The sequence below is a fragment of the Lytechinus pictus genome, chromosome 5 (assembly GCF_037042905.1).
Source record: "Lytechinus pictus isolate F3 Inbred chromosome 5, Lp3.0, whole genome shotgun sequence".
NCBI classification, from domain to species: domain Eukaryota; kingdom Metazoa; phylum Echinodermata; class Echinoidea; order Temnopleuroida; family Toxopneustidae; genus Lytechinus; species Lytechinus pictus.
This window is the reverse complement of record NC_087249.1, coordinates 304,524-318,390: the sequence shown is the minus strand read 5'-3', so window position 1 is coordinate 318,390 and position 13,867 is coordinate 304,524. Positions and strand designations below refer to the sequence as shown.

The window sequence follows — 13,867 nt, the reverse complement described above, 5'->3', positions numbered from 1 at the left end:
GCCATCTTGGATTTCAAGATGGCTGACATTTTGCTTCTGACTCAGGGGATCAGATCGCTGAGGGCCAGCAATATTTGATATAAGCACCCCGCACTCCATCAAAGTGCAACACTGCAGATCATATAAAACTCACAGAAATAATTTACAGCCTCTCAACAGAAAATGATTATTCCGGATGGTTATTATTCAACCAAAGCCACTTCAAATGTGTAACTGCAGAAGAAGCTAGCTGGTTTGTGCATTTATGTTGCTTCATACTTACGTAACATCTACAGTGTGTCTCTAAAAAAAGTAAACCCAACTTCAACGGCAAATTTTCAGAAAACTAAAAAATAATTACACATTATTTTTTCATGGTTAGATAGTCCAATAAGTCCTCTGTCCAATTACATCACTTAAGTTATCTAACTCTCATGCATGACTGAGCATGATTCAACTTAGTGAACTGGTGTCAAATCATCACTGTGGCAAGTTATTTCTTGTTATTTTCATGCATCAAGGCCTATTTGAAGTTAAACTGGTTCCGTGATCAGCATACTTTCTCACATTGTACCAGATGGCCCTTTTGTTGGAGGCTGCCTCTCGGGGAACTGCACCTGAAAAGCTTCTTGAACTTCCACGAAACTTCTTGTTTCCTGGTATCGAGTTACCAGGAATACTCTCTGCTCAATTGTCAACTGTACCATGTTTGGAAAGCATGTGAAGTGTGCCTGTGTTAGGAACAACCTTTGCTGAAGTTGTTATGTAATCATAGGCCTAACATGACTGTGACCAAAATTTAACCTCAAATAGGCCTTGAATGCATGACAATAGCAAGAAATAACTTGCCACAGTGATGATTTAATCATAGGCCTAAACATGTGACAAACATTTAACTTCATATTGGCCTTGAATGCATGACAATAACAAGAAATAACTTGCCACAGTGATGATTTGACACCCATTCACTAAGTTGAATCATGCTCAGTCATGCATAAGAGTTAAATAACCTAAGTGATATAATTGGACAGAGGACTTATTGGACTATCTAACCATGAAAAAATAATGTGTAAATATTTTTTAGTTTTCTGAAAATTTGCTGTTGAAGTTGGGTTTACTTTTTTTAGAGACACGCTGTATATCAGCAATTAAGGGTGCCAAAGTATTACAATCCTTGCAACAGACAAAGATGTCGTTGTGTTGGATTTATTTTCAGTGCCAATACAATGGGTTTTACCCACCATTATAATGTTGTACATCATTCAAACTTGGTAACCATATTGGAATTCAAAATAGCATCTATTTATTATGTTTTTTTCATTGATCAAGGATGCAAAGATCAAGTTTTTCTCCAAGTTCAAAGTGTTACAGGCCATATGTAAGACTTGAGAAAATTATCTTTCATGGTGGCCATCTTGTATTTCAAAATGGCAACCAAACAGGGGTCTGACAATAATCAGTGCCTAAATATATGCCTACATGACAACTTTCAGGGCCAGAGTTCATATAAAATTATTATTGCTTTTAATTCATGGCAGTCATTTTGCCAAAACCCGGTGGTTACAGTGCTGGTGGCCGGCAAATATCAGTGCCACGTACTTCTGTATGCCAAATTTTGGTGTCATATATAATGTAAAATCCAAGAAAATGATTTTAATATGGTTTTTCATGGCAGCCATCTTGCTGCTGAACTGATAATCAGATCACGTGTGGCTGGCAATATTTGAAATCAGCACCCAAAAATAGGTACTCTATTTGCCAAAGTTCAGAGCACATGTAAAATTCAAGAAAATGATTTTTAGTGATTTTCATGGCGGCCATCTTAGATATCAAGATGGCGGCTGACCTGGTGGTAAGACTATTTGAAATAAGTGCCATAAACTACACCTACACTGTATATGCTAAATTTCAATACCATATCTCATACAAGGCAAGAGAAAATTATTGCAACAATATTTCATGGCGGCCATCTTGGATTTTAAGATGGCGGCCGTTTTGCCGCTGACCTGGAGGTCAAATTGCTGGGGGCCGGCAATATTTGAAATGAGTGCCTCAGAATACCCCTATATGCCAAATTTCAGTGTCACATATCATTTAAAACTCAAGAAAATGATATTTAATGATTTTTCATGGCGGCCATCTTGGATTTCAAAATGGCGGCCATTTAGCCGCCGACCAAATAGTCAAATTGCTGGGGGCCGGCAATATTTGAAATCAGTGCCTAAAAATACCCCTCTACGCCACATTTCAGTGTCACACGTCATGTAAGACTCAAGAAAATGACATTAATGATTTCTCATGGCGGCCATCTTGGATTTCAAAATGGCGGCCGACCCGTTGGTCAAATCACTTGGGGCCGGCAATATTTGAAATCGGCACCCCAAATTAAGCCTATATGCCAAATTTCAATACTGCAGTTCATATAAAACTCGAGAAAATGATTGCAATAATATATCATGGCGGCCATCTTGGATTTCAAGATGGCGGCCATTTTGCCGCCGTTTAGATGGTCAAATTGCTGGGGGCTGGCAATATTTGAAATCAGTGCCTCAAAATACCCCTATATGCCAAATTGTAGTGTCACATGCCATGTAAAACTCAAGAAATTGACATTTAATGATGTTTCAAGGCGGCCATCTTGGATTTCAAAATGGCGGCCGACCCGATGGTCAAATCGCTTGGGGCCGGCAATTTTTTTAATCAGCGCCCAAAAATACCCTTGTGAGCCAAATTTCACACTTTCTGCCAGATTCGAGCATCTTTTTCACATATCTACTGAACTAATAGTCATGTCCAAAATGTGACAATTTCGATATTGTTCAATTCTTTCTCAGACGGCAAGTCGCGTAAACAATTTCTCTATACGTACTGATTATTAATCCTAAAAACAGTTTGGAAATCTGAGTTTGGCCATTAATTTCTCCCAACTCCCAATTATACGCAATGCATATTATGATATTATTCAAAAGATCATTTATTGTATTCAAAATGATACCCTACATGATATGATTATGGTTCACATGGAGGTGCAGGGCCTTGAAATGTGGGGCCACGTCAAAATTCTAAAGTTGCAAAATTACACAATATTGAAAGTCACTGTTTTTTTTTTCCGTGGTGATGAGTGAGTTTATCAGCGGTTTCTTCTGTTTTCATGCACGTTAACATCGACATTAACATGGAATCAAACACAGCTCTGCACAAGCAAACACATAACAAACAAACATGCATGGGTACTTCAAACCACGACTCAAATCATGTTATCTCACAGATCTCCATGTTAATGTTGATGTTAAGGTGCATGAAAACAAAATAAACCGCTGAGAAACTCACTTATCAACACACAAAAAAAAGAACAGTGATTTTCAATATTGTTTCATTTTGCAACTTTTGAATTTTGATCTTGCCCCACATTTCAAGGCACTGCACCTCCATGTGACCCATTTATTTATTCATTCATTTATCTATTTACTTATTTATTTACTTTTTAGTAATGTTGCTCAGCAAAATATACAATTTTCCATAAGTATGCAATCTTGATGGTTAAAAGTATATCTGCTTCGGTGATATTCTCCTTTATGAATGTATGTTCCCCTGTGATGTATTTCAGATGGTAAATAGGTTTAACCAGAATATGTCTTACATTTATCACTAAGAGCATTCAAATTATATATATTTCTTATATTTCTCCCTCTAATATCTTCAATATCCACTCCTTTTAATAAACCTATATCATCTCTTTTACCGTTTCTAGGAGAGGAAATTGAAGAATATATTTAGAAATTGTATTGTATTGTAATTAATAGATTCTACAGAAGATAACGGTCTCTAACGCCCTCAGTTCAATTTATTAGCATAATTACAATCTCTAGGCCTATCAAAGTGGATAAAAATGGAAAAAGAAGCGTCTGTTGAACGTGTCGAGCATAGTCATGTTGAGTTAAAGGTCAAGTCCATCCCAGAAAAATGAAGATTTGAATAAATAGAGAAAAATCAAACTAGCATAACGCTGAAAATTTCATCAAAATCGGATGTAAAATAAGAAGGTTATGACATTTTAAAGTTTCGTTTATTTATCACAAAACAGTGATATGCACAACTCAGTGACATTCAAATGAGACAGTCGATGATGTCCCTCACTCACTATTTCTTTTGTTTTTATTGTTTTAATTATACAATATTTCATTTTTTACAGATTTGACAATAAGGACCAACTTGACTGAACCATATAATATTAAACAATGCTAATAAATTGCACACGTTCAGGGAGGAATTAGCCTTTGTTTCACTTGACAATGGGGAGAAAATTAGAATATTTCATATTTCACATAATAAAATACAAAAGAAATAGTGAGTGGATGACGTCATCAGTCTCCTTATTTGCATACCGACCAGGATGTGCATATAACTATTTTGTTAAATTAAGCGAAACTTTAAAATGTCATAACTTTCTTATTTTACATCCGATTTTGATGAAATTTTCAGTGTTATGTTTGTTGGGTTTTTCTCTTTTTATTCAAATCAACTTTTTGTTGGGGTGGGCTTGTCCTTTAACACTGCAAAAGAAGCTGGTTTTAATTATCGATGCGATCCCGCTCTGCTTATAGGAATAGAAGTGTTGAAATAGCACCAGTTTAAAATCAAACCGATGTTATTTGAACACTGACTGGAGTTGTTTAAATGCTTATCTGGGGTTATTCTGTAGCCAAACTGGTGCTTTGTTCCTGAGGTGTTTGTTTGTAGACACCGATATTTTTTAATGCAATGATTAATTAAACTCAAATTTACCTTTCTTGTACTGAACCATTAGAACCACATTGTGCATGAAAGCGCCACCTACGGTGATAGCATCTCCCATGGCTAGATAGTTATCACATCGATCCCGTGACCATTGGAACATCATGGCGATCGGTCCTTGGCATATACCACTTGTGTTTTTAGTATTACATGACCTGATGGAAGATAACATAATTCGGTGTCAAAGAAGATAAACTTATCAGGCCTATCGTTCCCTCGAGTATTGTGCCTATGAAATGACTGACATGGCGGATTTGATTGTTGAAATCTCGAAACGTAAAATGCATCAAATTAACACGCAGAACTAGATACAAAAATAAATAACCTTACGAATTAATTAAAAGGGAAATGCCTGTTTGTATCAACAATGAATCTTTGTGTTCCGAAGATGTAAATTACTATTAGAGAGGTAGGCCTACAGAAAGGCACTTGCATGAAGGAAGCACAGTTGAACACTAAAACAGCAACCCAAAAATATCCATTAAGGCCTATAAAGGGTGTAAAATTGCATTTTTTTAACCCAAGTAATATGATATTAAAATTCTTATTTGTAACAATTTTTATTTGTATTTCTTTGATTTTCTGCATTTCTTTTCTGTAAGGATTTTAATGTGGAACAACGAAATGAAAATTAAAAGACAAATATTTTGTCATATCAGCTTGCATATTATGACAAGCTATTAGGGAAGATTATTATTTTGATGCAATTGTATTTTGAGTAATTACTTGACTGTGTGCTAGCTAGTAATTACCCTCTGCCCCTCCGTATACAAGACAGGTATCCCCAGAGATATATAGGCAATCAGGTAAAAACAATACTTCTACCATAGCTATTAAGGAATGGGGTCATTTGGTCAATCCAAACAAGATGGTCATCAGATCTGACCAATCCAGGAAAAGATTTAGGTAGCAACATAATTACTGCTGTCGTACGGGATACGGCATGGATGAAATAATCATGCATCAAGTTAATAGGGAAAAATAATCCAAACAAATCAATAAACTAGTTTAATTTTTTATCATAGTCATAAAGTTATTTTAATGTTATGTGAAAACCCAATTGCATTTTCCTACTTGCATATACTCAAGTATGGCATCAAATTAATCAATAGTCTGAAACACTATCATAGAGTCCTCCTCAGTCAATGATTTAATAAATATGAATAAAAATGCGGCACTGAGGAAGAAATTACGAAATGCTCCCATTATAGAAAAACCTCAAAATTGTGTAGAAAATTTCATGCAAGGAAAACCAATTTCTTCAATTCATCAGACATTACCAGTAGTCTTTTGTACTAGCCGCTTCGTCCGGACAGCCGTAGAGCTCCATATGTATGACAGCGTCTTGGTTGATCAGTGGGCTGAAACCAACTGGGGAGATGGAAGAGAAAGACTAATATTATTACACATCGTCATCTTGAGAGGTTTTTACACTTGGGTGCAGACCATTTGAGGAGCTTTAACTGGAAATGAGACGGCAGGTTGATAGAATCATGGACTGCATGAAAAAACCAACGTTATAATTGTCGTTATATACGTAGGACAAACATAATATTATAATGTGCTCGCAATATGGAAGGGAATACTGTTTAATGTTTATAAAGGGAATATGTCCGTAAATAAACATTGAAGAATTAGTATTGTCAATGTCTGCGATTAGCATTGGAGTATGTAGAATCATTATTGCCGGGGGGGGGGGGACGTCGAGGCACAAGAATCCAATAATTCGATATAATCTAACGGAAAACATTGGACATCTATTTCAAAGTATCTTTTTTGTAGAAATCTCCATAAAAACGGATAGAGGGCACAAATACCTTTCCACGATCATCGCTCATGAAGTTGAACCTCACGAATTCCACGCGCGCCCGATCAATTTCTACATGTATATTTTACTCTTTGACTTCCATTCTATAATGTCACATGATCAGACTGATAAGCTTTCAGCGCCGTGAATATATACCGTCAAGAATAACAGAAAGTGTATAATCGCAATGTGATACGATATTGATCGGACAAGGTGTTGTGGCGCGGAAACCTTGGCAACCGAGCAATGTATACACCCGCCTATTATAAATCAGATACGCTAATGGGGATGTGAAAAAAATAGACTGGCAGAAAACATATAAATTAAACATATAATTATTGTTGGTGGATGCAATATTGTATTGTGGAACAGTGATCTTAGAAATCGAAAGGTTACTTTATTCTGTGTTTCACCTTTATTTGATATTAGATGGCGTTTCAAGGATTTTCTTTTTTGGTAGAAATCTTTTCCTCAACACTGGTGAAAAGATGGGGCTTGGTGTTGTTGCCGCCTCCAAATAAATAAATAAATAAATCCACAGCCAAGAAAAAAAGTACAGAAGAATAATTGATTGATTCCCGGTTCAAACCTCACCCGGGAGTGTATTACTTCATGTTTTTATTATCATTATCCAGGGTTTAAGTTTAACATCTACTTCATCTTGCAATATTTTGGTCTGTATATTGAACCTTAATTAAAAAAAATATATATATATAGCTAACTTAATAACATCATCGATGAAATGTACTACACACCAAAAATGAAAGGAGAGGATAGCTACAAATGCAACAACAATCCGGAATATTAGGGGAAAATATTATCAGGTGTTACATCAGAATTTTGTATCATTTCTATTCATATTAGCTAGAACCCAATGCGATCTAGGGAGATTTTATTTTTTTAACAAGCATCTTAGTTAAAAACTTATCATTTTTTACAGTTTTGATTGTGGCTAAAGAAAGAAGTTCACTTTGTAAAAACATTGTGAAGTAGTACACAGCAAAAACTTTGGTGTTAACCGGTGTATATACATAGAGGACCACACCAGGGGAGCGTTTCATGAAAGGATTTTATCCGACATATCCTGCTTCATCGGACAATTACCATAGTAACAGTACCTCACAGCCAATCAGAATCAGGGAGAGTTGTCAGATATGACAACTTGTCGGACAAAAATGTTGATGAAACGCACCCCAGTTGTTTTACACCGTTGTTAAATTAGTGGTGTTAGTTTTACACCCATAGGTGTTATTACAACACATTTGGCTGTTACATTTACACTCTTTGGTGTTATGTTCAATCTCTAGGGTGTAATTTTAACACCCCAGGGTGTGGTCCTCTATTAACACCAACTGGTGTCAGTTTTAACATCACAGTTTTTACAGTGTACGGTTTCGGGAATAAGGGTCCGATTTTTCATGTTATGAATATGTAGGCCTACACACAATGCATCGTCCAGAGCCAGTGACGATGGATGTCAAGCTTACGGGGTTCATACTATAAATATCTGGGTGATCCAACAATCATTTTTTTGAATATTTCTTTTTTTTTCCAATGAATATCAGGAATCGAGAAATAACTTACCGATATCTTGGAGAGCCTCTGTTAATGACGTAGATGTGCATAGTGTGGTTCCGGTCTGAATTTCGAATATGAGAGAATGATACATTAAAAAAAAATTATCATCCCAAATGGCAAAATAGCTATAAAAAAAAGGGGGGGGGGCATTGTCAACGTAAACGTAATTATTATCAATCATCAAATAAACTTATTTGTTATGTTTCTTGTCCTGATGAACATGCCCAAGTTTGCCTGGATATGATCATGGACCTATGGAGACATTCGTCGCTTAGATAATACATTCACTAACAGGTGACTGTAATTGTCATCTGTATAACATTCTCTTCATACTAGTCTTCTTTGGTTCTATGATCGTCACCGTGAGAAGGGACTGAAGCAGTTCGTGATTGGACATTTATATTTCACAAATTATATGCACCGTTGATAAAAAATAAATTTAATAATGGAAAAACGATGTGCAGTTTTTGTTTACCTTTGTTAATCTTAGTTCCATGTGTTTATTTGGGGAAATGTCTGCATATTTTAATATAGAGGTAATATTGTGATTAATTGTTTACCATTTAAAATTCAATTTTCCCAAGTTTCTCCATAATATTCCAGATATACGTGGCACATAACATGTGTAGATCGTATACTGTACAAGCTGTTATTTTCGCGTACAGAATTTTTCGCGAATCGCGGGGTCCCGACATTTTCGCGGGTTGTTAAATTCGCGATGGGAAGATGTACAAAACATTTCCACAGCATTCCTAAGAAGCAAAACTAGTGGAAATTACGTGCAAATTCATACTCTTCAAAGTCCTCATGCTGATGTGTCTCTTGTACATAAATATGTCCCTGTAAAAACAGTTACAAACTGTGGAAAAAGGTGGCTTGAATTTCACCTTTTTTTACCTTTAGTTCTGAAAATTCATCAAGCCACAATTTGATCTGTAATCTACAGGGTTTAGCAATCTTTGGAATTTGTGATTTGTTCGATTCATTTTTCAAAAAGTTGGTAAAAGTGCAAAAATGTGGAATTTTGTGAACAGAATCTTCACCTCTAAAAGCTCTGGTCATGTGACTTATGAATATTAATGAGTATGCAAATAGCTGCCAATACGTGTGTATAGAGTCAATTAGATGAAAATAAAATCAAATTATTTCATGAAAAATACATTTTGATATTACAGGGAGTATATGAATATTGATAAAATGATATTAGAAAATAGTTTAGGCTCTGATTTTGTTTGAGAAATTTAAAAAAGTGAAATTCTAGCTAACTTTTTGAATCACTAACTGTACTTTCTAAGCCTTATTTTTTGTACATATACAGGTGCATATCTCCAATTTCTCACTACACAGGATGTTTTCTACAGTAAAGCTTTGCTGTTACGGACATTGGCACTGACTAAGAAATGTGTCAATATTTTCGCGTGTTGTTAAATTCGCGGCCGATCGGCAATTCGCGAAATCCGCGAAAATAACAGCTTCTACAGTATATCTCAATGTTAATGAGGTCCTTATGTGTGAGCGGTAGTTAGCGGATCGAATAATATCATATTTTATATCATAAAAATCGTCTGCTTCTCAAGTTTGCTGCTCCATATATGAAGCATGTTGACTGAAAGACACATGCTGAAACAGGGTATCAGCCAACAAAAATCAAGACCAGGAAACTGTGAGTGATCAGATACCCTTGGTAGTCATGGTAATTGTAATTGCTATTGTTACAACACCTGTATGTTCTCATTAAGATGCGCATATAACCAGGTGACGGTGACTATCATTGGATCAAAGAAATGCTCGTGTTAATCGTCCATCTTTTCATAGGTCCATGATATGAGTAGGGAAATGTCCCTGCTCAGATTCTGGATGTCAAAATGGGGGTTAACATGCCATAGAAAATGCAGAAATGCTGCAAACTTGGAATGAGCTAGAATGCGCCACTGTTACGTAACAGAGTGTGTATTCAAACCCGCTGAAGTGAGACCAATAACATTTTCATAGAATTCAGATCATGAAATGAGCTTCCTACTTATGAACATTTATTTGAGAATACTACCACATTTTAGAGTTAATTCAGCCATATGTCAGAGGAACATTTTTGTTGTGACGCGCTGTAGAGAGAAAAACTGAAGACATATTGAACGAACGGGTGAACTAAAACACGAGAACCGAAATAGAGAGAGAGAGAGAGGGTGGGGAAGTTAAATGTCATTACAGGCGAAGCTTAATAACGAGCAGTATCATCATCCAGAGGCGTCGATCCTGGGGGGGGGGGGGCAGGGGGGGGGGGCGATCGCCCCCCAATTAAAATATTGGGGGGGGGCAAACATATCATTTTGCCCCCCCCCCCCCCAATAATTCCGGATATGCATAAAAAAACAAGATTGTAATGTTCAGCAAGCGAGATTGAGATACACAACTCGTTCTTTATTTAAAATCGTGCTCAAAATGTCCACTTTTCAGATTGGAATATAAACATTTTCAGCTCGCGCTTCGCGCTCGCATCATTTCTGTAGCAAAAACCCATACTTTTCATGATTAAATTGGTGAATGTAAATGTCCCGTTTTCAGTTCTAAGCCTCAAAAGAACTGCTGTTGACCGGGAATTACATGCCACCGCACGTCATCAATCATCACGATAATTAAATTCATACTTTGATTTGATTATTTAAACTGTTTCTTTTTTTTTCTCTCTTCTACACACAGATCTGCACACTTGCTGACTCTGGTGACTTCTGGTCTCTGCTTGCTACCTCAATCTGGGAGATTCCATCATGTCCTTTTACTATGATTTGGATATAGCCATTTTTTTCTTCACTCTTTCCAGGACCTACGGTTTGCAAGTTATGGACTGATAATGATACAAAAGAAAAATTTTCTTTATCAATCTTGAAAACAATTTTGAGCACAGTTTTGGAGAGAACTAAGAAATTTGACTTGGACAGGAATACAGCTTGTCAAAAATAATAACACACAATTTAAAACGAAAGAACAATTTTAATGTTACTAGGGCATTTTGCGAGAAATGTTATACTCAATCACACGTCCCAAATCAAGGGTAAGTCCTTTGATTAAACATGTAGTTGAATTGCGATTGCAACTCGACCTTATTACGCTTGAATTTGAATTTAAGACTTACGCTTGATTTGCAATTGAACATAAGTTTCTTGCAGTGCCCCATAATTATGTTTTGTTATCAGATATTTAACGTGCTGATTTTTCTCGAAAGGTATAATATATTTGTCCTTTTAAACGGTATTTGAATATGGGTACGCCTTTTAATTGTTTTCCACAATATTTATTGCATGTATGAACAGAAGTGAAATATTTATTGTGAAGCACTGTGAATGTTGTGTGCTGTTGTGTGATGGTTCATCATTTTTGTTATAAGACTGAAAGCCTGGTGGATGTGAGGAAGTGGCCGGGATGAAAGAAAAGTGAACATGTGTCCATTACTGATTTGCATATTCTAAGACAATTTTGTTTCTGGATAAATTTTGCTATGCATTCCCTACATTAAGAGTAAAGGAGAAGTCCACGCAATCAAAAATTCATTTGAATTTAAAGAAAAATAACAAGATATTGCAGGAAATTTCATAAAAACTTTGATTCAAATTTATATAATTATAATTACTATTTTAACAGTTCCGTAAATATAACCTATTGTGATCAGATGAAGAGTTTCCTATCGTCAAATCTGCAAAGAATAAAAAACAAAATGCCACAAAAAAATATAAACGAATGTGATGTGAGTGACAACTCTAATTTGCATATCATTGTTTTGTGTATATGACTGTTTTGAGTAAAAACAACAAGGGAAATTACTCTATTCAAATAATTTTTAGTTGATGTGGACTTGACTTTTAACTCTACCCCTCCCATCCTAAATAAGAGTAGAAATAATCTAATCAAGAACTTGAAAATCAAAAGCAGCAATTAAGAAGCAAGATTTGATAAATACAGGTCTGAATAGAATTTCACAAGAAAATAAAAAGAGAAAAAAAGATGGGTAGGGACGGGGAAGGAATATAAAAAAAATACCCAGAAAAAAAAATCCGAGTTTCGAACCAGGGTCCTCGCACATGACAAAACAAAGGCCAACGCATTTGGCCACAGACCATTGCCCTTTCGGAGAGGCATTTTTAAAATATATGAAAGAAAGTCCGCTCGCCGCTGTTGCCTAATAATGCTTCGGCAATTCAACTGCAATTTCAGTCATTTCGCGATGGATATTGCCGTGTTTTTTTTTGTGGTTCCTGACTTTGCTACTTAATGAAATATGAAATTTCATAATTTTTGTTCAGTCATAAAGAAGAATGTCTATGCTTTATATTGATTATAATATTAATGTGACGCAAGTGTGATTTCTACGTGAAAATATGCTTTGTATATTCACATATATTTCTTGAAAAAAAAAAATTCTAAGCTAAATATCGGTTACCAAAATACGTTAAATGTGCACTTTTTTTCACTGTTCAGTAAATTCAAACTTTTATCTATATAACAAGACCAATCTTAAGAGGAATAAACAATTCTAAGAGCAAAAAACGCTGATTGGAAAGATCGTCTCCAATGGGCTGCTGTCAGCTCAGCTGCTCACTGCTCATTGTGTGACGTCACTCAGCTGTAGCTCGCAAGAGGACCGGTGGAAGGCAGAAATATGGCATGAAAATAAATCATTTTTGGGAGCTGATTTCTGCAAACTCTGATCACTATTTTGAAAAGTGAAGTTATATATCTGATTAGTAATACTTCCCCTTTACAATGATGACCACATAAAGTCATTATAAAATAATTTTGATTCTTCGGGTGTATACTTTAATCATTGGTACCAAAAATGCTTAGAATATCAAGTTTTCGGCTCAGAATACAAAGAAATTTGAGCTCACTCTCGGCACTCGTACTATCTGTGTAGTGAGATACGTGTCTGTGTCTCATGAGTCATATATATATATATTAATGAGGCAAAGTGGTAATGCATTGTACTTAGTTCTAACAGTTTATTTTGAATTCCAAATTTTCGACGTTAAACATACGTCTTCCTCAGGGATAAGTGTTTTTCACGACTATTTCAGAAACGGATTTTGAATTCTCTTTTTTTTTTGTCACATCATGGGCACTGACGAAGAGTGTGACTTTACCTTTCATTTTTGAGAGCTATGCTCCTTTTAAAATCTACGATCTTATTTCCACGGCATTTACTAAACCTTTTGTGATTACTTTATATATATATATACATACATATATATATATATATATATATATATATATATATATATATACAATTTAAATTGGGATGTATCAACCGCTAGTAGGTAGGTAACCGCTGTTATTCAGGGCTTCCTTGTATACCGGTGCTGCGGTCTTAAATTTTTCTTCATTTGAAGATAGGGATGAGATTCTTGTTTGTACTGATGTGGGGATTTGCTTCGTGATGGTAGGGGGATGGTTGGAGTTGGCGTTCACATACATCGGGGTGTCGTTGGGTTTTCTGAAGGGTTGGTAGGAGTTATCCTCGAGATCTAAGGTTACATCTAGGTAGTCTACCCGTTTCAGGTTGGTTTGCACTGTTATTCTCAGCCCGAGCTCTTGGAAGGCTTTGATGAGTGTTTTTCTAGCTCTGTCGGCCCTGCTGCCTGAGGTGCGTCTTAAGGTGGCCAGTCCATCGTCCCTGTATAGACCGATACTGTGTGTATTTATTTTGGTTTCTAACTGCGA

General features: G+C 35.9%; 1 protein-coding gene across 1 annotated transcript in view; it reads right to left on the bottom strand.

Annotated features, from left to right (window-relative positions):
- The window catches only part of LOC129262621 (uncharacterized), a 58,839-nt gene that overhangs the window by 20,795 nt on the left and 24,177 nt on the right, over positions 1-13,867 (bottom strand). The window contains exons 2-4 of the mRNA XM_054900757.2: positions 8,165-8,219; positions 6,054-6,144; positions 4,765-4,928 (exon numbers count right to left, since the gene is read on the bottom strand). Coding sequence (XP_054756732.2) covers positions 4,765-4,928; positions 6,054-6,144; positions 8,165-8,219 — 310 coding nt within the window. The remainder of the gene's footprint in view (positions 1-4,764; positions 4,929-6,053; positions 6,145-8,164; positions 8,220-13,867) is intronic.